This window comes from Arachis ipaensis, chromosome B8 (assembly GCF_059453495.1).
Source record: "Arachis ipaensis isolate K30076 ecotype BB chromosome B8, ASM5945349v1, whole genome shotgun sequence".
NCBI lineage: Eukaryota > Viridiplantae > Streptophyta > Magnoliopsida > Fabales > Fabaceae > Arachis > Arachis ipaensis.
In genome coordinates, this window is record NC_142443.1 from 12211233 (window position 1) to 12237444 (window position 26212).

A 26212-nucleotide genomic window follows, 5' to 3' on the forward strand; every position below is an offset into this window, starting at 1 on the left:
TTAGTTAATATTTTTAATTTTGTCACGTATGATCAATATAATTGGAATCAAAATGTGAAAGTTATATTTATATTAATATCAAAGTTACTAATATAAAAGTAATTTTGATGTGCCTTAAGCAAAAATTCAAATATAAAGATATTTTTCAGTTTTTTGTTCATCACTCAACAATAAACAATAATCATGCATGATACCCGATACTTAATGAAAATAATCTTTTCTGCCAAAAACGAAAACAGTAACAGATAACAATATATGTACAATCGAATTGCCAACCTCAATTATTTGGAGTCTTTAATTGAAAAACATTGCAATCTACGTTAGTTGAAGATACCCGATAAGTAATGCCCAAAAAAAAAACCCCCTAGTATTTTAGTAGTTATTATTAGTTAATAAACAGAAACAAACATGTTTAGTTGGGGCTTTTAAATTTTTTATTGCTTTGATATCGTAACCATCTGTTGGCAACGTGGCAGGTTACATGCTAGAAAGGTCCATATATAATACTCAGAAACTTTATATATATATATATATATATAGTTGAATTTGTTGGCATGGTTACACTATTCTTTTGGTTGCATGTACTAATACAACACACTGACCCTCACCATACATATTTATTATTAATCCGTTAACTATAATTCGGTCCCGCTACACCTATAAAACAAAATCCGAATAAAACTAAATAAACACATGCCAAATTAAAAAGAATGAGTATTTTCTCTTGACGGACTTATTCGCATAAAGTCAAATACTACTCAGGAGTAGTTATGACAAAATCTGGTTAATATTCTAAACGATTCTATGAATATCAGTAACCATCTATAGCACAACTTTATATAAAAAAAATTTAAACAGAAAATAGGTATCTTATTCATTCTGAATTACAATACATTCATTTCACTCTTTTTTAAATTTGAGCATTAGAGTGTCTTTGCATGTGTTCATTACCATCATTCTTAAGAAGCCGACGTATACCTCATCCAACTTAAGAAAAAGCGAGTTCAAGCATTGAGCAGGATGAACTATACCTTGAAGCCGACTATCTACGCAAGAACATTTGGTGCCCACCATAAGGTCGAAGTTTGAGCTAACCCCACTACCACATTTTCACCTCGTTTTTACATATCGTATGGCAGAAGAACGGAGCAACCCTCCTCCTCCTCCCACCCAGGCCAAACTGTTGGCCATCAATGAATCTCTATGAGCAGAGAACCAATAGATGGCCAATCTGTTGCATCATAGGCAAAACAACCGAAACAAGGGGGAAGAGCAAAAGGATCTTGAAAACAAAGACGAAGAAGATGTTCATACGTCAGAAGCTAAGCCCGTAGTGACAACCACCACAAAGCAAACAGTAAATAGGACCAACTTGTTTTCAAAAGACATCATGGACTTTCAGATGCCCAAGAACTTCACCCTGCTGACAACGTTGAAACCTTATGACGGAATCCGCGACCTTAACATACATGTCACCAAATTCCATATGATGATGTTCATGAACGGTGCATCTGACCCAATAGTCTATCGTACATTTTCTACCTTTTTGGATGATGCTCCTTGATCTGGTTTTCTAACTTGCCTGTAGGATCTATATCAAGTTTTGATGAGTTGGCCGACCTTTTTATCAACAACTTTGCTTCAAAGACTACATAACGAGGTTGGCAAAAGCAACCATGCAGATACCTAACCTCAACCCAGAGGTCCATTTACATGCATTAAAAAGCGGATTACGCCCATGAAAGTTCTAGGAAACCATAGCGGTGACTAAATCGAAGATATTAGTCGAATTTAGAGAAAAAGTAACAAGTCAAATCAAAATAGAAGAGCTCCGACAAACTCGAAAGGCTGAGAGGCCTAATCCTAGCAAAGAAGAAGACAAACGAAACAAATACCTGAGTAATAAGATGGACCAAAAACCATTCAAACCTATACCAAAATTCGACACATACACCTCTTTCAACACCAAGAGAAAGGACATCATTAAAGACATCCTACACTCCAAACTAATTAAACCACCAAACAAAATAGGGACATATCAAGACCAACGATATGTAGACAAATTCAAATATTGTACCTTTCATAAAAAATATGGATACACTACAGACGACTGTGTTATAGTAAAGGATCTCCTCTCGAAACTAGCTCGACAAGGTCTGCTAGACAAATACATTGACGGCCGAGGACAACGATGAAATGCAGAAGACCTTGGCCAACACTCCAAATCAAATGCAATTACAGAGATAAAGGAAAAAAGATAGACAAAAAATCTAACCAACATCGTAGAGTTATTAACTGTATTTCTGGTAGTTTCGCAGGTGGAGGATATAGCAACTCGGCTAGAAAGAGGTCCTATAGGACCATGATGCTAGTTACTGGCTCTGAGCCGACTTCTACCACCAACATGGACATCTCAGGCATCACATTCAGTTCTTCAGACTACAAAGCAATAGATAAGAACGTAGACAACCCTGTAGTTATATCACTTCAAGTTAGCGAGCCATTGGTGAAAAAAGTCCTCATGGACCTAGGCAGCAGTGCCGATGTACTGTTTTATTCCGCATACCAAAAAATGAAGCTAAGTGACAAAACTCTACAACCATCTATAGGGAAATTGGTAGATTTTTCAGGTGAGTGCATTCTAATCCGAGGTTATATATGGTTACAAACAATACTAGGCAATTATCCTAATTTTAAAACTCTAGATATTCAATATTTAGTCGTGGACTGCAAATGCTCATATAATATCATTCTAGGCAGACCTTCTTTAAATACTCTTAATTCTATTGTTTCCACTATATATTTGTGTGTTAAATTTTATTCATAGGATAACAAAATTGTCACCATCCACACTGACCAGAAAGAGGTCAGACTATGCTATAGTACAAGCCTTAAGGAAAATCCTTCAAGACAAGCCGACCAGCAATACGTACAAGTAGTTTATAACTCGGACAGTCTACCTGCTTTAGCAAACTTGGACCCTCGAACAAACCTGCAATTCCAACCTATGTCTATAGACACCTTAACAAAAATAAAATTGGAAAATAATGAAGACAAGCATACCTACATTGGAGATGCATTACAAAGACAAGATAAGGAACAACTTATCACATTGCTACAACAAAATATCGACCTATTCGCCTGGACCCCAGCAAACATGTCAGACATTGATCCAAATGTCATATGCTACAAACTTGCAATCAACCTAGAATTCCGACCTATATCCCAGAAGAAGCACCACCTTGGCATAGACAAAAGGGAAGCATCCTTAAAAGAAACTCAGAAACTACTCAATGTTGGATTCATAAAGGAACTCAGATTTACAAGCTGGTTAGTAAACATAGTCATGGTAAAAAACACAACGGTAAGTGAAGGATGTACGTGGACTATACTAATCTCAACAAGGCATGTCCAAAGAATGCATATTCTCTATCTTGTATTGACAAATTAGTTGATAGCTCATTTGGTTTTCAATGTTTAAGTTTTATAAATGCTTATACCGATTACAACAAGTACTTATGACTGACCAAGATAAGACCGCTTTCATTATTGACCATAGTAATTTTTGTTATAAGGTTATGCCATTTGGGTTAAAAAATGCAGGTGCAACATACCAAAGGCTAATAATAGACAAAATTTTTGCGAACCAAATTGGACGAAATATAGTACATGTAGACAATATAGTAGGAAAGACCAAGTCCAATAACAATCATATCAACGAACTAAAGAAAATCTTTCAACAACTCTGACTATACAACATGAAACTAAAGCCAAAAAATGTGTTTTTGGAGTCCATATGCTAACCTGCTGAGGTATAGAAGTCAATCCAAAAAAATGCTAAGTCATACTAGAAATGAGGAGCCCTAAATCCATCAAAGAATTCCAACAACTCACTGGCCATTTAGTAGCATTGTCATGTTTCCTACCTCAAATCGCACACCATTCACACCATTTTTTCAAAACATTAAGAAAGCAAAAGAAATTCGTATGGTCAGAATAATGCGAACAAGCATTCACCGAGCTAAAAGCCATACTATCCTCACCACCCATACTTTAGAAACCAGAGCATGGTAAAGCACTCTACTTATATTTATCCGTTACTAACTATGCCATTAGCTCTATCTTGGTGATAGAAACAAGTAAGTAATAACAATCAGTATACTTCGTCAGCAAATCTCTTTAAAATGCTGAATTAAGATATTCAAAGCTAGAAAAATGAGCCCTAACTTTTGTCACAACAGTAAGATATCTAAGATACTATTTTCAAAGCCACATTATCATAGTACGAATAAAACACCCACTAAGACAAATCCTGACACGACCTAAATTAGCTGAAAGATTAATTAAATGGTCCATAGAGCTCTCGAAGTATGACATCCAATACCAAACACGATGAGCCATCAAATCTCAAACACTAGCCGACTTCATAGCAAAACTCACACTTGACGAGTCCTCCTCAAATGACGAGATATAGACATTATACGTCGACGGAGTTTCAAACATGCAAGGTTTCGGAGTTCACATCTTACTCGAAAATAGCAAAAAAACAGTTATAGAACAATCCCTACAATTCATTTTTTACGCCAACAATAACCAAATAGAATATGAAGCACTTATAGCCAGCCTAAGATTAACTTATACCCTTGGAATAACACGCCTCATTGTCAAGTGCGACTTCTTACTGGTCGTACAATAAGTGATAAGTAATTTTCAAGTAAGAGACATTCTATTAAAAAATATATTTCAATTGTCAACAATTTTATCTCTTATTTTTTATAATTTGAAATATCCCACCTACTTCAAAAACAAAATTATTGAACTGATATTTTATCAAAACTTGCAATTATTAGAAACTTAATCCATCAGCCAAATTTGTCATAATTAACACGGGATGAATCCAGTGTTACATTAACAAATGTTTTGTATATTTTACAAGAAGAAGATTGACGAAAATCATCTATACAATATAAAATGATACCTGAAAATATTTAAGACAAACAAAAATTCAAAAAACAATCAAACTTTTTCACCATGATTAGAACTGAATTATACAAATGAAAATTCTTGCGACCCTTGCTAAACAACGATAATGCCTAGCTCGTCATGGATGAACAATTACAATATTATACTACTTCGCAGTATGCTTAGTTTTGTCACTCAAACTTTAAATATTATGCATGTATTGTTTTTTGCATTACTTTTTATGTGCTATCGTAATCGTCATAATCTCTCAAAAAATAATTTGTCCCTAGTAAGTAAATGATAGAGGAAACTCTCAAAATATTTCTAAAACATTTGTATATTTAGTAGTTTATATTATTCATTGTGTTCACTGTTCACAAATACTGTTAAAAATTACTATTAAATTAAATAATAGAAAATTATTGTTTTTTATAATGATATGATATAACTTTAAAAAAAAGGATTAATACACAGAATTTAGTAAATTCTATCTAGTCTAATTTAGTTTAAAGTAAATCAATTTTTGGTGGCATGACACCCTTTTAATACATATTTTGAGTTTTTTAATTTTGATATGGGGAAGGTGCTGGTGTTTCGCAGCGTTATGGGGTTTTTGGGTGTTTGACGGAGATGTGACGGCGTTGTGGAAGAAATCGGTGGCACCGATGGGGGGATGGAAATCGGTGGGACCGATTTCAGGGAGGGGTAGGTGCGCAAATCGGTGGCACCGATTGGTGACCCCCTCGCCACGCGTCGCGCATGCAGCTGGGTTCTGGGTGGCCCGTGACTCCTTATACGTGTTTCACCCTCTCAAAACCGGATACCCCTATCTCTTTCACCCTCCAATACTATCTTTTTCATTCTCACAAAAACTTTCCCTTTCTGCTTACTCTCAACCCAACCATTTCATCATTGTTGGACCACTCTTATCTCGTTGGAAAATTTGAATAAAAATGCCAAAAAGAAGGAAAACCAAGGAAGTAAATCAACCGGAGCTTCATATTGTTAATTATCTTGGAGATCCAAATTATGTAAGTTTTTATTTTTTAATAATCTTATTTAATGATAATAATAGTGATAATTTTAGATTTTATTAACAATATATATTATAATGGCACTAAGTAGAAATTAGAAATTAAACATGTATGTATGTATAATTTTATTATTAGGTTGTTAGAAATAGAAATAAAAATAGGAATAAACCTTGTATGTATGTATGTATGGAGATGAATGTTTGTACCGGTAAGGATGAACTGGATTTTTTTTTTATGTATATTATTTAAAAAAAAAAAAAAGAAAAAATGAATGTTTGTAAAAAATAATGAATGAAAGAGAAAAAAAATGAGATCTGTACATATTAGATTGGAATAGGGAGATATTGATATATTGTTATTGTTATTATCAGTATTAGTAATTGAATTTAATTAATTATTATGATTAATAATAAAAATTTTATTAATTATTTTATTTATGATTATTAGTAATTGAATTTTAATTCAATCAAATTTAGACAATATATTAGTAATAACTAAAATTAGATTTTATGCTGTGTTACCTAATAATAATAATAATAATAATAATAATAATAATAATAATAATAATAATAATAATAGAAAATTAGTAAACCTGGTATATATGAATAATAATAATAATAACAACAATAATAATAATAAAATTAGTATGTATGCTGTTTGAATAATAATAATAATAATAATAATAATAATAATAATAGAAAAATTAGTATGTAGGCGGTTTGAATAATAATAATAATAATAATAATAATAATAATAATAATAATAATAATAATAATAGTATTAAAAAATTAGTACGCTGTTTTTTGTATGAATAATAGTAGTAATAACAACAATGATAATAATAATAAAATTAGTATGTATGTTGTTTGAATAATAATAATAAAAAATTAGTATATTATTTATTTTATATAAATAATAATAATAATAATAATAATAATAATAATAATAATAATAATAATAAATTAGTATGTATGCTGTTTGAATAATAATAATAATAATAATAATAATAATAATAATAAAAAATTAGTACGCTGTTTTTTGTATGAATAATATTAATAATAACAACAATAATAATAATAATAAAATTAGTATATATGCTGTTTGAATAATAATAATAATAATAATAATAATAATAATAATAATAATAAAAAATTAGTATGTTATTTGTTTTATAATAATAATAATAATAATAATAATAATAATAATAATAATAATAGAAAAATTAGTATGTATGCTGTTTGAATAATAATAATAATAATAATAATAATAATAATAATAATAATAATAATAATAATAATAATAATAATAATAATAATAAATTAGTATGCTTTTTTTTATATGATGAATAATAATAATAACAATAATAATAATAATAATAATAATAATAATAATAATAATAGAGGCTGATTTACTGTATAAGGTTAATTAATTTCTGTTATAAGGTAATGCATATGATTGAAGGATTTTTGTATAATTGTGTTTTTGAATAATATAGTTATATTATACTTGTTCTTATATTGGAAAATGTGATATTGTAGGTTTCAAGGATGTTGATGTGCGATCATTTACACCCGCCGGATCCATATAACCAAATTGTTGAGGCACAGTTACGCGAGACTGGATTTTATTATGTATCCCAAATTGGAGTTATTAAAGGCCAGTCAGCAATGATTAATGCTCTGATTGAGAGATGGCGGCCCGAGACTCACACTTTTCATTTTCCGGTTGGTGAGTGTGCCGTGACCTTGGAGGATGTGGCGGTAATTCTCGGTCTGCCAACAAATGGTCTTCCGGTTACAGGTCCGACCATGAGTAGCTTTGAGGCATTGGAAGCCGAGTGCTTGCACCAATTTGGAATTGCACCCAGCAAGAATGACTGTAGAGGGAGCTTTATAAAATTAACGTGGTTTAGGGGTGTGAGAGATCGTATAGTGTTGAATGATGATGTGCACATGCAGATGTATGTAAAGTGTCACATAATGTTGTTATTTGGGAAAATTCTGTTTGCAGATAAGTCGGGTGCAGCGGTGCACTGGAAATTTTTACCTTTGCTCCGCAACTTCGGTGGGAGCATACAGTTTAGTTGGGTTCGGCATGCTTGGCACACTTGTATAGATCATTGTATAGGGCAACTCGTGTCGACTGCAAGGAGATGGACGGTCCACTGACACTGTTGGTCAGTTGGGCTTGGATCCGGCTACCATTTCTAGCGCCGATTCCTGGCAATCCCCGAGTGTTTCCAATTGCAAACAGGTAATTTTGATTAAAGTATGCATTGAAAAAATTGATAGAAATTGTATTCTGTTTATGGTAAGATAAGTTAACAAATGAATTGTCCGTCTGCAGGTGGCATAACTGGGACCGCTAAAACTATACCTACCGATATAAAACGCTTGCGCACTACAGAAGGTTGTTGGATGATCTACAAGAAGGACAAGTATTGTGTAAAATACAAGTACCTTATGTAACTTCTTAAGTGAATTAATTGTTGTGTAATCATCTGACTGGTTCGATGTGTCCAGTTTGTTTGGCAGGCTTATGGCATTGGATACATCGACCCAGACGTAATTCCTTTAGCCATCCGTCATAATTCGGTTATGTGGAGTGCCACAGTGCCACTTATATCTTTTGAATGCATCGAGTGGCATGCAACTGATAGAGTCAGGAGGCAATTTGGATTGATACAGGGTGTTCCTAGTGAAGAGCGGGATCTAGGTGCATCACACGGCGAAGTTCTAACTGGGCCTAAGAATCAAGATTGGGCCAACACCCACTCGCGTTGGGTGATGCAGTGGACCAATCGATATAGTCACACTCTATCTGAAGACTTGGAGCATTTACATTATCCGTTGGAAATTTACATGCATTGGTACCGAGAAGCATATGGTGACCACTTGCAATTGTCGAACCTTGTTTTTGAAGAGAATCCAGAAGGTCCTCCACCACCACCACCACTGGCACCAGAACCGGAACCGGAACCGGTAGCCATACCTCCACCACCACCGCCACCGGAATCGCCACAACAGGGGGTTGAGTATTTTGCATCATATGTTCCTGACACGCATCCGTCTGATTATTACTCAGCGTCAGTCCCGTCACACCAACAGTTTTGGGGTGGTTTACATTTTGAGTATGGAGAGCAACCTTCATTCAGTCAGCTGCTTGGTTTCATGGCATCGGGGTCGCACTAGTCACATTCAGGTAATTATATTGACATTCCCACCGACCATCAAGCACATTTGGGTGGTATTACTCCAGCTAGGAGGTCATTGGATTTGAGATCTCGGGTTCGCACTTCATCTGATAATTTTGGTGCCAGAATGTCTGTTGACTCGAGCAGAAGTACTGAAGCGGCGGGAGGGATCATACAAAGTGGAAACCCTAGACGTATTCCGATGACTATGATTCATGAGAGTAATAGAGCAGTTCATGATGAGACTGATAACTACCTAGTAGACTATCCAGAGGATGCGGATGAGGATGAGGATGAGGATGATGATGAGGATGAGTCTGAGGATGAGGGTGATGATGAGGATGACGATGCTGCTGACGAGGATACAGCGCCTAGTGCAGGTAAAATATACTGTTAGTAATGATTTAGGGCTTGAATTTCTATTAGTAGCTTCATGATGAACTTGTATTTATATATGTATTTGTATTCCACAATGAACTTGTATTTGTATTTGTTGTGTTTTCATAGGTACGGCCACAAGTGAAAAAGGTAAAGGTTACAACCTTAGAGCTGATCCTCCACGTCGGAGTGCAAATCGGTATACACCATCCGCCTTTAACAGGATTGCAAAGAAGTGCAGAAAGTTATACAAAGATACGAAGTGGGCACCGAGGAAGTGAAGTTGTAACTATTTAATTATTGAGAATGTTAATTAGGTTCTTACTACTATTTAAGAAATAATGTGTACTATTTACTTATTGAGTATGTTAACTAGGTAGTTATCGTTGACTATGTTAATTTGGTTATTAGTATTTACTTATTGAGTATGTTAACTACGTTGTTATTGTTGACTATGTTAATTTGGTTATTAGTATTTACTTATTGAGTATGTTAACTAGGTTGTTATTACTTTTTGCCTATCGAATATGTTAATCAGGTTTGAAATGAATATAAGCAATGGTTGGTCAATTCAAATGTCAATGTGATACATAAATGTAAATCCAAACGAAATGTAAAAAAAGGTAACTACTACTCTTCGACTGGACCTGCACTCGGTCCACCACTTTGACGACATCTACTGCGACTATGGCCCTCGGCACCGCATTGCTTGCATCGCCTCGGGCGACGCAACATACGAGTGTCCATCTCATTCAAGAAGCGGGTCATCTTCGGCCGGCCTTTGGCTACCCGTCTGAGGAACGGGTTTCCAACGAATCTAGGTCCATGATAAGCAGGCCACGTTGCCGGATTTCCCAGTGGTCGAAACCTAGCCCTGTATACTCTTCGAACTTGGTCCATCTTGTAAACGTCATTAACGTACACTTGCCAATCCAACCTCTGATTTGCACAACACGCAAACACGTGTCGACACGGAATTCGGTCAACCTGGAATTCACCACAGTCACACCGATAGTGGCGTAGGTCAACTGCATACTCAACCCCACTAGGCATCTCGCGTACTTCGAAGACTTCATTTTCTCTATCAAAACAGCTAACCTGTATGTTACCTGATGCTCGTTGATTTGCATGCAGCTTGGTTGTCACCATCTCAGAGAACACAAGTCCAGCACTGATTCGGGCTTCTGCCTCAGCTCTTTTCCTAGTGAACAACTCATTCAGTCTGTAAAATGTAGCCTTAACAAGTACAGTGACTGGGAGATTGCGTGCACCCTTTAAGACGGAGTTGATACATTCCACAAGATTAGTGGTCATATGACCCCATCGGTAACCACCATCAAATGCCAAAGCATACTGCTCACGAGGGATCCGATCAAGCCAGTTGGTGTAAGCCTCACCCCGTTCCTTTAATCGTTCATAGCGCATCTGGTACTCCCTAGTCGTCCTCGAGTATCCTATGAAAAACATTCAGTCAACTATGAACACCATTCTATTTGATCGTACTTACAATAAATTCAAAGTTCATTCTATTCAAACTTACCAATGTTGACGATAAGCTTCTGCAGGTAAGGTGCTTTGAACTTCCTCAAGAAGTTGGACTCAATATGTCGGATACAAAACATATGGAAAGCTCTTGGAGGAGACCACACCCCATTACTTCGTTCAATAGCTGACCTAATCGAATCGTGTCGATCAGAGATTAGTCCGACACCATCACGTGTCACCACATGTTGACGCAGGTTGCTCAGAAAAAAGTACCATGCATCAGAAGTCTCTCCCTCCACTATGGCAAATGCAATAGGCACGATGTTGTTATTACCATCTTGTGAGACTGCAACCAATAAACAACCCTTGTATTTTCCATACAAATGAGTCCCGTCCACCTGCACCACTGGCTTGCAGTGTCTGAAGGCCCTTATACAGGGGTAATAACTCCAGAAGACTCTATGTAGAATACGTATATCAGGAACCAAATCATCCCCCTGGTAAGCTGGCATTGTTTCAAAGTGAACCACTGCTGATGGCTCTTTGTGGCACATGGCCTCAAACCATATCGACAAAGCTTCATATGATGCTTTCCAACTTCCGAATATTGACTCGACCGCCTGCTGCTTTGCTAACCAAGCCTTGCGATAACTGATGGTGTAGTTAAACTTTGACTGGATATCAGCAATTACTGATTTCACCTTTATAGACGGGTCAACCTCTACCAACGGCTTTATTGCTTCTACAACTGTCTTGGAATCCAGCTTCGAATGGTCTTGAGAAATAGTAGACCTGGTACAAGTATGACTTCCATTGTACCTCCTAATCTCCCAACAGTACTTCTTCTGCATTTTGGTTACCCTGATTAACTAGTCACAACCATTCCCATATTCTGTACATTTGGCATAGAATGTCGTCGGTTCCGACTCATATACCCGATAGTCCACACCTCTCCGGATGGTATAATCTTTCATTGCCTTGATTACTGTCTCCCTTGTACTGAATTCCATCCCCACTGTGAACTTACCATCCGCCACAACAGGAGGGGCTGCATATATCAAAAGTAATAAATGCTTCATTAGGTACTCAGTAAGAAGTCTTTTATTACAACTCAATTAATAAACACACTTTACTATGTAAGATCGTCATAGTCTTATTTTTCGCTATTCCATCTACGTAAACAACAACTAAATATCATTCACAACAAAGAACTATTAATTAATAAAAAAATCAAACGCTATGGTCACAAATGACCAGTCACATATCACATACATTACTCATCTGACTTATCGATCTGCTATTTCAGAGATTCACATAGCAACCTAGGTTTACGCACCTGGATTCATATATTGCGGAAACTCGGTGCGTGCATAGCCTCCAAATCCAACGACCGCATGAAAGAAGGCTCCTGAAACGGATGCGGGTTTGCTAGTGCATTTGCAACTTCTGCCACATCTGCGTTCATGGCGCCGCCAGCTTCTTCTTCGTCCTCACCTGGACCGACGATCTCATAGTTACTTTCAAATTCATCTTCGCTTTCACTATTATAATCTTCCAATTCAATGTTACGGTCCGCTTCAGATTGCTCAAACTCAATATATAACTCGATGCACGACATTCGGCGGCGATTTTCCATGTACATTGAAAACATTTCCTGCATACTCGCTTCGTCCATCACATACTTGGTCTGAAATTGAACAAACCCACCAAACACAGGTAAAGGATACCTGTACAAAATACACGATATTCTCCTACATCTTTGAGAATCTATCTTCTCACAAATCACACCTTTCAACTCCTCAAATGACAATGTGAACGGAATAACAACATCTAATGGATTTTCACACACAAATTGAATTCCCTCATATGTTTGTAATAAGATTTGTCCGTAATAATAAATCTTCAATACAACTCTATCATCCATAACACTAACTATTCTCAACCTCACAGGGATTTCTTTTACAAAAATGAAGGAGAAGAATCAGAAAAGAGAAGAGAGGAAAAGAGGATGAACATTAGCTGACGAAGAAGAAATGGGGCTTCTGTGATACCACCATCCGCTTTTTGTATGGACTAAGGGCAAATCGGAGGGACCGACCGCTGCACCCCCAGATCGGTGGGTCCGGTTGGTGCACCACGGATTAAAATAAAATTCTCTGCCTCCAGTAATCGGTGGGACCGATTACTGCACTCTTAGCTAACGTCTTCCAGCACCCACAAATCGATGGCACCGATTTAATACCCATTAGCCTCTCCCTAGCACAAATCGGTGGCACCGATTTCATACCCATCAACCTCTCCCTCACACAAATCGGTGGGACCGATTCCTCCCTGCTTCAAATCGATGCCTCCGATTTCTTCCCCCAAAATTCCAAAAAAAGCAACGCCGTCATAACAGTGTAAATCACCCGTAATCATCATATCCCAGCATAACTCACACCCCAAATCATATCTAAAAAAATCAGCCACATATTTTCCTATCCTATACATACTTTTCTTTTTGATTTCTTTTTCTTCTAACTTTTAAGCTTACTTAATAAGGGAGATAAATATCTATTACTATTATCTTTTAATATATGATGTTTTTTTTTTTTTTTCGTTTCATAACTTTAAAATTTACTTAAGGGTGATAATACTTTTTTACCTAGAATATCATCTGAAAAACGTAAATAGAAAAATTTTAAAATTTTTAATCATACTACGTGAATCAGTAACTAAATTAGATATTTTTTTATTATAATATATATTTAAATATAAAATACAAAATATATAATATAACATATTTATTTATTTACAAATATATAATAATCTAGTGAGTGACACATAATATTTTTAAATATTTTTAGTTTAATGCACGTGACAACATGCATATATTTTCTTTTTCGTAAATATTATCCAAATTACAAAAAAATCTTATTGAAGTTATAAATTTCTTATATTTAATTTAAAAACTAAAACAAGTATCAATCTTAGACAACTCCTCCAGAAGATGTCAAGATAAGATTTCTTTACTTTAATTATCTTGGCATGTATATCTATATACAATAATAAAAATCTGACTCCTAATTATTGTTATATTATTATCTACGATGTAAAAATACTGATATAAACATAAAATACAATATAATATAAGACACATAAATATATAAAATTTAAATTTTTATAAGATATAAAATATAAAATATTTTTTTAAATAAATTATAATAATATTTTAATAAATAATAAAATATATTTTTTAATTTATTTTAAAAATATATTTTAATTATTCTAATAATTAATAAATACTAAATAAAATAAATTTTAATTATTTTTAATTAATTTTATTTTTTAGTTACTCACTATATTTTTTAATCTAATAAATTAAAGGCTAATTCATCATCAATTAAAACTTATTTAAAGATCTGGCGCTTATTGTTAGCTCATCGTTAACTTATTGTTGGTACTTGATAGATTATTAGGTAAGAGCTTCCAATCGCAGCCATAATAATGAGAGTTTCAAGTTTCAACTGAAAAATTCAAATAAAAAATGAAAAGCTACTGCTAATTATTTATTTGTTACTATTATTTTATTCAGAGCTGAATGGAGCTACGTAATGAAGCCTGATTAACCTATAATCTAGTTTTCTCTCTCCTCTCTCTTACAGGGCAAAGAGGGAGAAGGAGAAGGAGAAAGAGAAAGAGCCATTGCGACTTCCGTTTACCAAAAAAACAAGGACACTCTGAAATTGTCAACAAACCTTTGCTAACAAATAAACACACAAGAAAATCGCTGTTCCAAATCCAACATCATAATTGTGCTCTTCTCTCTCTCTTTTTTTTTTTTAATTGGATTATTGATTTGTACGGCGGAAGTTACATTTGTTTGTATGCTGATGCTGTTGAAGGCATACCTTTTGGAATTTGCTCCCAAAATTTCTTGTGTGTGACCAATTTGAGTTCGTTGGCCTTTCACTTTCTGTATCTGAATCAACGTGGGTTCTTCCCTTTTGACTCATTCTCAAGCAACCGTTTTTCTCAATTTTTTGTCTGGCTTCTTTGAATTTGTCAAGCTAATTGCTATTTGATATGATTGGTGTTGGGTTATTTCCTTGGGTTCTCTCTAATCAGCTCCAACGGAGAATTGGGTCGTTGAATTTGAGCTGAATTTTTGTTTTTTCTGGGATGGAATTGAGAATTGACATGGTTGCTATTGAAAGATTGGAGCTTTGGTTGTTTAAGAGGAGGAAGGGACTAGGGATTTTGTTACAGATTGCATTTGGTTGGTGGATTTTTCTACTGTTTCTTCACCCTGTGGCTGCTCTGAGACCCTTGAGGGAGAGAACTCGTTCTTGGGGTGATGAGGTTTGCCACTTCACTTTGCTTAAAGAACCTTGTCTTTAATTTAATATATTGACTATGGTGAAAATAAAATGTGTGTTTTTATTCTATTTTCAAAAGTAGTACCTTTTAATTATTATGCTGTGCTTCTATTATATTTGATATGAATCACAACATTCCTCTGTAATGCCATTTTTTCCATGTAGATGACCCTAGCTAGTTGGGAGCACTTAATTGCCTTGCTGCTATTATAGTTGTTGTCAGTTAAGCTGTGAGAGAGTTTGCTATACTTACTACTGTAGCTTTCTGTTGTGAAACTAGAAAGTAGAAATGTGGGACTTAGTTTAGTGTTTTTATGTTAAAAAGATGGCAATGCTGTTTGGGGAAAGGGATGAAGGTGTTTGAAGTTCTAAACATTAGAGAAGAAATAGGTGATGATATTTAATCGGTTGAGGATGTTTGTAAGTTTTGTTAACTTCGTCATTAATTAACTTAATGAGAGGGTTGAAGAAGACACACTTCTGAGCAAGATAAGGAAGGTAAGAAATTGTAACAAAAAGCCGGTTACGAACATGCTACATTTTCCAAGTTCCATAAACCAAGAGTCCCACTAGTATTAAAATTGATCAATTAAGTGGCTTTTAAACAGCCACTTTGGCAATGGACCTTTTGCAAACTATTTTCTTCTTATCCAAATAGTTCTCTGCTTCCCAAATTTGTAGTGGCATACATTTTCAAACCTGTATTGGAAGTAGCACAAGCACATTGTGCCTTAAAATGGAAAACAAGTTAGATCATTTGTAATTATGTTTATTGTAAAGGACTACTCATTTTGTGATGTGATTTTTACTAATTTGTTAGTACCTCGAAGGGCTTAGCATTTCATCGTAGGACCATTGGTTTGTGTTTTTTTTATATTTAACTTGCACAAACACTGGCATGTGATTCAAAATTATCTTAATTGATAAATTGTGATTTTACTATGATTGAGGAAAATCTGTTGAAAGGAGAGCTAATCAAAATTGGTTTTAATTAAAAATTTAGCTAATCTGTGTTGAGGAAAAACTTGCCCCATGTACTAATTGATCATTGGTTTTCTCAGTGGCTATTTACAAGAAAAGAAGAGAGTGATATTGGTCCATTTTCACAATGGAACATTACAGGAACTTACAGAGGTTTGTATTCTTTAATGCTTATGATTGTATTCGGGGTTTCATGTTATCTTTTGAGTTGTTGTTTTGGTCTGTTTTTCACATGTTTAATGTATCAAATCTTGCTTTATTTGTAACTACTTCATAATTTGAACAAGTTCATTCTTCAGTAGATTAAATTGCTTTTTTATGAGGACAGAACAATTTTGTTAAAGGCTGATGTTACACACCCTGAGGTAGTAGTGAGACCAATTGAGAGAGGAAGAGAAGCTTCTAATGCTAAAAGAGAGAAAGAGTGAAAGTGATAATATCCCTGTAACTAGCCACCTGGCACAATCAGTAGGAAGGTGTGAATGAGGGTGAGAAAGCTTGACTCTTTAGGTGTGGATGGAGTCATGCATTCACCCTCATACACATGAATGGTGGTTATATATCTAACGGTCAGATCATGTAATTCTAATAGCTTCACTTTGAAACAGTGTGTGCTATGTTTGAATAAACTTTATTATTTTATTTGTTGTAGAATATATTTGTAGTCTTTCAGAGTTTGAGGATGTTTGTGTTAATCTCTTGAATGCAGGGACTTGGAAGTTTCTGGATACGGCAAATGGCTCTTCTAGATTTCCAGATATCAGAAAAACACGCGGTAGTTCCGTAATTGAATTAATTAGTACGCCCACAAAGATAACTGGAGTACATTATATCCAGGTGAGATTTGAACTGTGAAGCTAATTTCAGAGAATTCAACTTTCATATGAAATATAGTTTCTTATTAATTCTATCACATGTCATCCTTCATATAGCTAATTTATTAACTTTTGAATTCTCTCTTGTCAGGGGGTCATTATATACCACGATGTTTTCGACAGTGAATATGATGTTGGGGGTGCTCAAATCAAAGTAGAAGGTGTATATATTTGGCCTTTTCGACAGCTTCGGTTGGTGGCCAACAGGTTAGTTTCATATGTATAATACCATCAAATATGTAGATCAAATTATAGTAACCTTTAGTTCACAAAAATGACCATGCTTCTGTAAAGTTTAAATTTCTTTTCATTCTAGTTCTGAATTTCACTTAAATAAGTTCTTTAATACTCTGCTGTATTTACAAAGAAATACTCATAATCATTAGACTAACCGGTATTATCTAGAATCAGAATGTGCTTAACACTTTCTTTTCCTCCTGTTGCAGTGGAAAAGAGGGAGACTCAAGTCAGGATGATGACTATATTTTTTCTAATCCATATCATCTGGTAACCATCTTTCTTGACATTATCTTTGTTCTATATTTAGTTATGTATTTTCTTTTACATGCATATCATTGATCTTTCACATTGTATAAATTGGTCTATGTGGCAAAGACAATAGGTTTATCATCCAAAATGATAGGGAAGAGAAAAAGTATGTAATCATAGGCTTCAAGCAGGAGGATGAAATAGAAGGGCGTCCTAGGTGTTATTTATGATAATTGATAAGAAAGTGTCATTCGAGCTTTAATAAAATGGTGAAATTAAAAAAATTTGATAAAAGGTTTATTATTGTTTCCCCTATTTCGCTGCTATTGATTCTCTTTCTTTTCACTATGGAGGATTAATTAATGTAAAAATTCCTTGTACTTTCCTTCTTTTCATCTTAGTACCACTAAGCATGTTTACTTGCTATATACATTGTATGCAGCTTGGGGTTTTCTCTTCTCAGGTGCTTCAAGATTCTTCACGAGATAAGATATGGAGAAGAAAACACTGTAATTTATCTTTCATTCTAGTGTATTTTAAAGGGATCCCCCCCCCCCCTCTCTCCTTCCCCTTTTCCTCTTTTTCTTCTTCTTTTGTCTATTTATGTTGTACTATTGACTTGCTACTTTTTTACCTTATTACAGCTCCAATGCATGAAATGGATAAACATTGTAATATTGAAATCGCTGCACAGATTTCACGCTTGCCATCCTCAAAAAGTGGTACTTGTGTTCTCTTAGCATTTGAAAACTTTCTATTCCTTTCTCTACTTCAATGTGAAATTGGAATGTTTCTATATGCCTTCGTTCATGTTTCTTTTACTATATCTTTTTGAGTTTTTCCATTGCAATGCCAACATGAAATCTATGATCACATTGAATATTACCAAATGTTTATTGTTTGTTACATTTAGATTGATTGTAGAAGAATTATATGTATGTTACAATGTATTTTTCCATCATTTATGTGCTACCTGGGTGCATTCTTGTATATTTTTGCCCCAATGGTTTACTGATTTGTTATATTATTTCTTATAGACGGCGAGCGTGATCGTTTTCACCTAGAAGGGTTAATGGAGAGTCCCTCGGTGGATGATGATGGGGACTGCTTCTCAGCTTTACTGTTAAATGCAACTTCTGTTAACATTGAGGTCTATTACAACAAAGCAGTGAACTATACCTTGATGGTTACTTTTGTATCCTTCAATCATGAATGGTTTACAGCTTTATGACACTTATTTTCTGTTATGTGTGAGCTCCTTAATGTGCATATACCAGATCTCTTTTGTGCAAGTTCTTCTATTGATTCGTCAAATGGAGCATAGCAGCACTCAGTCTGTAAGAATTTACTTCGTATTTTTATTTTTATGTCGTAGATTTGACAAATGGAAATAATATAAAACTTTTCAATTTATGGCTTAATGTACCAAACATTATTTGTCATAAGTTTTCATAATTTTGTGAATATATTTGTAGAAAATGAATTTGATTAAGATATGCCTTTACAGGGTGCTGCTAAGGTTTCAATATTAATGATTGGCCAGCAGGCGATAATGGATGCATATCTCTGCCTTTTACACCTTACTGCAGGAATACTAGTTGGTAAGTTGAACCGATAATTTTTTTTGTGGGGTCACATAATTGGGGAAGAATATGTGTGTTTAAAACACAGTGCTCGGTTTTCAAATTAATTGTGTTATATATTATCATCTTAAAATAGAGTGGACTTGTGTGATTAATGTTTCCATAGTAATAGTAAGAAAGCATGGCTAATGCAGCACTAATGATTTGTGCAGCTTCATCCCATTGATTTGTAAACTGTATACCATACATCACTCCCCCTCCCCCTGCCAAAAAAAAGAAAAATGACAAAGAAAGAAGCCAGATTCTTAGCTGAATAATTGATGTTGCTTCTTGACATGCAGAATCCTTGTTTAATGCTTTTGCAACTGCCGCATTTTTCAAGTTTGTTGTCTTTTCAATATTTGAGATGAGATATCTTCTCGCCATCTGGAAGGCTAGTAGACCTTTGAGTAATGGGGAAGGTTGGGAGACAATGAGGCGTGAACTTTCCATGTTATACAGTCGTTTCTGTAAGTACTCATAAGAATTAAATTTTGTTGGTGCAATCTGATTTTGCGTGATCTTATCAACTAGGGTATTCCTTGGAGTCATTGATTCCATAATATTTGTTATCAAGTTGTCTACTGTCCCGAGATGAACTACTTTTGTATCTGTTTATCAATCTAGAGTCAATCTATTTATTATTAAGTTTTTTTCCCCGTTTATTCCACGAGAGGAAACTATGTTGTGTGCTTGAATTTATTATGGGGTTTGATTGACTTCATTTGAATAGCTCTTCAAAATGCTGCTAATAACTTCGAATTTCATAGCATTTACTGTATTTCTTTTGGGGCAACATGAACCTTTGAACTTACATGCATCGAGTTTTATGTTGTATGAAGAGTGGCTGAAATTTAACTTCTTAACTTTCTTTTGCAGATGGAATCTTGTTGGGAGGCATTCTTTTGATGTATGAGTTCCATCATTATTTAAGACCAATTCTTCTTCTTATGTACTCTTTCTGGATACCTCAGATAATCACCAATGTTATTCGCGATTCACGCAAGCCATTGCATCCTCACTATATCTTAGGGATAACCATTACTCGGTTAGCAATCCCCTTGTATGTTTTTGGTTGTCCTAACAATTTCATGCGCATAGAATCAGATAGGAGCTGGTGTCTTTATTTGGCTGTATTTATTGGGCTTCAAGCCGCAGTTCTTCTTCTTCAGCATTATCTTGGGTCTCGATGGTTCATTCCTCGTCAGGTTAGGCTCAACTGTCTTCTTGATGCTATGCAAATACTTATGCATTGATATAACTTCATCCTATTCCTTTGAATTAGTTGAATGTGTGGTTGTATTTACTTGTATGGCATTGTTTTAAGCTTTAACAAAGATTTACATACTCTTTCTGTTCCCTTTCATTGATAGATACATTGATCCAAAGATGTATTTAAAAAAAAGGGTAACAGTGATAAATACAAGGGAACTGATGGGGTATATATGAATAGTTTGTTTATTGACAAAATTAACGTAGGACATTTTAGCGTCTATGTCTATGTAACTTGCCGTACCTAGCGGGGAAAGACTCGGCGATCCTTTATGCATCTTTGGTAATTTTGCTCCATAATGTTGGTTATCTTGTACAAGCATGATTTTACAGCCTACTAGTTCTCATTCTTTCTGAATTTGCAAAATTTTCATGAATGATTCTTTCCGAGTCATCCTATATCTATATGATTTACAGATACTACCTGAGAAATATAGCTACTATAGGAGGTTTGATCAAGATGCAAGACATGCTTCGGACTGTGTGATTTGCATGACATCCATTGATCATACTCAACGGTCTAATGACTGCATGGTAGGCCAATATAAAATGTTACAACCTTTGCATTTTTAAACTTCATAATCTGGATTGAAGTCTAAGGGCACTCTCTTACACAGGTGACACCTTGTGATCATTTCTTCCACTCTGGTTGTTTGCAAAGATGGATGGATATAAAGATGGAGTGCCCAACTTGCCGGCGCTCTCTACCTCCGGCATAGCGAGAGACTTTTACAGTGTATGTCCATAGGATCAACTGACCCCGGCTCATCTTCGTATTTTTTTTGGCATTATATGGTTAATGGCATCCAAGTGTTACATTGTTATACTTCAAACATTACAGGAGAGAAATGAAATTACACGGGTCTGGTTACCCTTTTTCTTATGATATTAATGACGGGTTTCAACCTCTAATAGAAACAATTTAGTTTCAGATGCTATGTTTTCTGTACATAAATTTGGGGAAGCAATCAACTCAATTGTAATATTTTTCCCCACATAGGAAGAATACTTTTATTCTTTATATTTTAATTGCGTTCAAGTTAGAATTGCAGTATCTTAGATTTTAAAAATTGAAATCAATATGCAAAAGTGCAGCATTATTTGGTTGAAAATTCCTCTTGATAACTGCTGTTTCTGATTCCTTTGTGAATAAGTTGAGTTTTGACTGTCCAAAAGATTAGTCATGAAGTAATCAAGGATGTTTATATTTTTTATTTTGGGATTGGCTTGCATTTTCACCAGAAGTTCCCATGTACCTAATTTCAACCCCCAAAATCATGCTGGCTATCGACATGGATATGTTTGGTTTGGCGTTTGGACTAGGGGTGCACATGGGCCGGGTGAAGCCGGGTTTGATGTGACCCAGACCCGACCCAAAATATACGCCGGGTCTATTTATTAGACCCGAACCCGGCCCTAGACCCGATGAAACTAATACACTTTCGAGCCACAATTATACCGGATGAAAACCGGGTGAAAACCGGACCGTTAACATTACATTACGTTGATACCTTCTTGTAAGTTAGCATGTAAAAATATCCAAATTTCCAAGACTCCAACCATTATTTAACATGGTAAAATTCACTTAGAAAAATATAATAAGAACCAACCCTTCTTCAAAATTAAAGCATAACCACAATAAATACTAAAGTATAATCACAATCAATACTAATATTGTCTAATAATACCAAATATTTAAATCAATACAAATAACATAATATTATGCATTAGTATAAAGTCTTATGCATTCTAAACATAAAACATTAACTTATAGTCTTATAATGACTAATAACACAAAATATTAAGATTTACAATACTTAAATTCCACATAAGAATAGTCATGATCCATCACTAATAACATAAAATATTAATTGTGTATGATGACCGGGTCACCGGGCCGACTTCGGGTGACCCGAGCTATGGCCCGGACCCGAACCGAAATAATGACCGAGTCTATTTTTGAGACCCTTACCCGGCCCTAAACCCGATAAAATCACATCAAATTAGCCCCAAAAGTATTCGGGACCGGGCCGGACTTCGGGCCGGACCGGGTCTGTGCACCCCTAGTTTGGACCATGAAAAATATTTTAAACTTTTGCTTGGTTATTTTTTTTATTCTAAATGCAAATGTTATTTCACACTATGAACTCGAGTTTTAAGTAAAACTAGAATGAGACTCGCGCAATGCGTGGGGTGGTAAATTAATGATAATATATAATAAATATTAAAAATTATTATGTTTTGTAGAATTAAATTAAATATGTGTAAAGTAAAGTTAAATTTAAAAGGTGTTCTATTTAAAATAATTTGTAGTACAAAAGATTTGGATGGTGGAGTTGTACAAAGTGACATTTTTATTTGGTGCTTGATTTTTACATTTGTTTTAGTTGATGGACTTAGTCTTTTTATGTGGCGCTCGTCCTCCTTTTTTTTATTGGTTGTTGTTAGAGTTGTTGCTTTCTTCGTTTTGTCTCGTAAATTCTTGTGAAGGCATATTTTTTATGAATTGTTGAGTTGTATGCACTTTTAAATCCTGCAAGTTCTTGTGAAAACAGATTTAATTGTATGCACTTTATGAATTGTATGCACTTTTGAATTGGTAAGTTCTTGTGAAGGCATATTTGAATATCTTGGTAACAGTTTATTGTTGAGAACTTTGTTTGATATTAAAATTATGGGAAAAAGACAGATAAGTCCCTTACTTTTTAAATTTTTGACAAATACATCACTGACAAAATTTAAATACAAAAAAGGTCCCTGACTTTAACAAATAGAGGACAATTTACTCCTTCCTTCTATTTGCCTCTCATACACCAAATGGAACTGGCTGACGTGGCTGAAACGGTGTCCAGGTGTCCGTTACCGTGCCACACTGAAAGGAGAATAAAGTTCGAAGGACAAATAAGTCTTTGACGTCATTTTGCAAATAAAGTTCGAAGGACAAATAGGTCCTTGAGAATTTAGTTCATTATGCTTCTATATGTATCACATATTACTATCTAATTGAAATATACCTATATTATGTATTATATATTACTATCTAATTTAATAATCAAATGTGTCACATGACACTCTTATTAAAATTGAGAGAAAATATTTTTTTTTCAAAATTAATAAACTCCTTTCCTAAATTCTCTCATCTACCTCTCTCCATCTCTCTACTATTTTTACTCTATATATAATTATATTTTATATTAGTAATTTGACAAATCAAAATATGTCATCCGATATTTTTTTACAATTAAAATATTTTAAATGTAAAAGTATACACATTAAATTATTTTAAATTTTAGATAACAAATGTTAAAATTAATTACTAATAAAAAATTATATTTTTTCATATAAAAATAATAACTAAAAATCTTATTATTTAATTTTTTATCTGCAAATATCTTGGTCTTCTTAGCTAGAGACTTTTGTCAACTTACGACTTTTTTGTAAAAGTAGTTTGATTATTATTATTATTATTATTATTATTATTATTATTATTATTATTATTATTAAATGCTAAAATAATTGTCAAAAACGTTGTCTACGTAACTTTAATTAGTTAACAAATTTAATTTTGGTTGCTATATTTTATTTTCTACATAATTATGTTAATTGTCATCAAATTAGCATTTAATACATAATTATGTTAATTGTCATTATTTTTTTTATAACTATACATCAAATCAACATTTAATACATAATTATGTTAATTGTCAATAATTTTAATTTTCAATTATTGTAATATAATTTTAAATTAATGGTAATTTTTGACAAGTTGATATTGATATCTACTTTAAAAAATAAAAATCTATGATTTTAATTATGATAAAAATATATATGATATGATAATGTGATTTATTCAATCACGGCAAATATATGATGTATAACATAAATAATAAAAAATTAACTTAATAATAACTAATTTATATAATTATTTTTGTTCTAATAAAGGCTATATATAGTGTGTTTTGTGGTTCGCGAGCTAAATCTAAGAGTCAACTCATTTTTTTAATTTATTATTTTTCATTGACTACTTCGTAGAATAAGAATGTATTCTTCGTTTTTCATCGAAGTTGATCTTTTTAAGGTACAATTTATAATTTTTTATAGCATTTTTTATATACTCATTCTATTATATTATTCTTTTGATAATTTAATGATTGTTCTTATTGCAATTTATTCTTTTCGTCTAATGTTCCAGTGCGATTGTCTTTTATCACAATCGTTTACCATGCACCACATCTATTAAATACCATCTCAAGTTGTATTCACTGATTCGGGTTCTAATTATATGGATGTAAGCGTCCAATGAAGCCTATGAAGGGGCAGTAAACTCTATTTTACCGAAGGATGGTTGGATCTACTCACATATTATGACCAACCTAATGGAGTGTGGGTAAAGTTTGTTTTCTTGGAAGGAACTCGATTTTTGATTGAGGAATTGTTTGCACGGAGCTTTGTAGGGCAAGTTCAAGTTTCATCCCCTCCAAACTTTCTACGTTTGCCTGGAAGTGGAGCACATAATGAGATTAAATTTTCTCAATTTAAATTCAGTTTTGGTAAATTCGTGTCAAACTCGGAGATGCAATTTCAACGATTGGTAATATATTCAAATTTTCTTATTTTAAACTTTTTGTAATTAAAATAATTTTGTAACATATTGTGATTTTTTCAGAAATTACAGGCCTTCTTTTGCCATTGAGGGGAATAAAAATAAGTTTAGTTTCACGGTGTGGCAATTTTATACTTTGCCACATTACATGGATAGCGGATGATGAAGCTTATTTAACAACAGAATGGTCTAAATTTGCACAAATTTTAAATGTTCAAACTTATGTTGTTTCAATTGCAATTGTCGTTACGAGAATGACTCGAATCTTAACGTGTCTAAGGACTAGATTAGATTAAATATTATTTAAGCAATTTAGTTCTAATATTAGTATTTGATTAAATTAATTTTAGATTCATTTAAATTTAAATTATTATCTCAATTTATATATTACGACTATTCTTTTTTAATATATTATTTTTAAATTTTTAAATATGTTTCTTTTTTTTTCGGTTTTTAAGTTATTTTTATTTCTATTTTTATTTGCTCTTAGTATAACTAAGGAAAAAATAGTTAAGTTAAAAAACTACAAGTAATAAACATTATTTTTGATATGACAATTAGTTTAATCCACTATATAAAATTATTGTAAACAAATAATAAAATAATTAATAATTGGGTAAGAATAAATTAACAATAAAGTTTTACATGTCTAATAATATTTTTAGTTGTGTTTAAATTTTGATAATATGTTTAACTTACTTATTTATATAATGAATACATTGGAGATTATATTATCCTTTATATAATACGAAATTTTTACACTATATTATTTGATAATTATTTATTTATTTAGTATTATATCTTTTTTCTTTTCTTTAATTCTTTTTTCCTCCCAAATAAATTTATTATAATTATATTTTATTACAATTAGCATTTAACTAGCATTTAATGAATAATGCATGATTATACTAATTTAAAAATATATCTTCGTTATAATTATATAAAATCAATATTCAATGT

The 26212-nt window shown here is 33.4% G+C and overlaps 3 protein-coding genes across 3 annotated transcripts; 1 reads left to right on the top strand and 2 right to left on the bottom strand.

Moving 5' to 3' along the window:
* Positions 1 to 10197: 10197 nt before the first annotated feature.
* On the bottom strand, positions 10198 to 11189 carry LOC107610498 (uncharacterized). The gene is made up of 2 exons (XM_016312547.3): positions 11108 to 11189; positions 10198 to 11021 (listed from the first exon to the last, which is right to left on the bottom strand). Exons 1-2 carry the CDS (start codon positions 11187 to 11189, stop codon positions 10198 to 10200), a joined length of 906 nt encoding a protein of 301 aa, XP_016168033.3.
* Positions 11190 to 11229: 40 nt separating this feature from the next.
* On the bottom strand, positions 11230 to 11903 carry LOC148547235 (uncharacterized). Its single transcript, XM_088495345.1, has 2 exons — positions 11326 to 11903; positions 11230 to 11236 (listed from the first exon to the last, which is right to left on the bottom strand). Exons 1-2 carry the CDS (start codon positions 11901 to 11903, stop codon positions 11230 to 11232), a joined length of 585 nt encoding a protein of 194 aa, XP_088351471.1.
* Positions 11904 to 14532: 2629 nt separating this feature from the next.
* Positions 14533 to 21692, top strand: LOC107612359 (transmembrane E3 ubiquitin-protein ligase FLY2). The gene is made up of 14 exons (XM_016314106.3): positions 14533 to 15393; positions 16472 to 16544; positions 17101 to 17228; positions 17358 to 17473; positions 17713 to 17773; positions 18198 to 18264; positions 18400 to 18477; positions 18793 to 18950; positions 19033 to 19092; positions 19263 to 19356; positions 19680 to 19847; positions 20257 to 20585; positions 21067 to 21183; positions 21267 to 21692. Exons 1-14 carry the CDS (start codon positions 15214 to 15216, stop codon positions 21366 to 21368), a joined length of 1731 nt encoding a protein of 576 aa, XP_016169592.1. The 5' UTR covers positions 14533 to 15213; the 3' UTR covers positions 21369 to 21692.
* The last annotated feature ends 4520 nt before the right edge of the window (positions 21693 to 26212 follow it).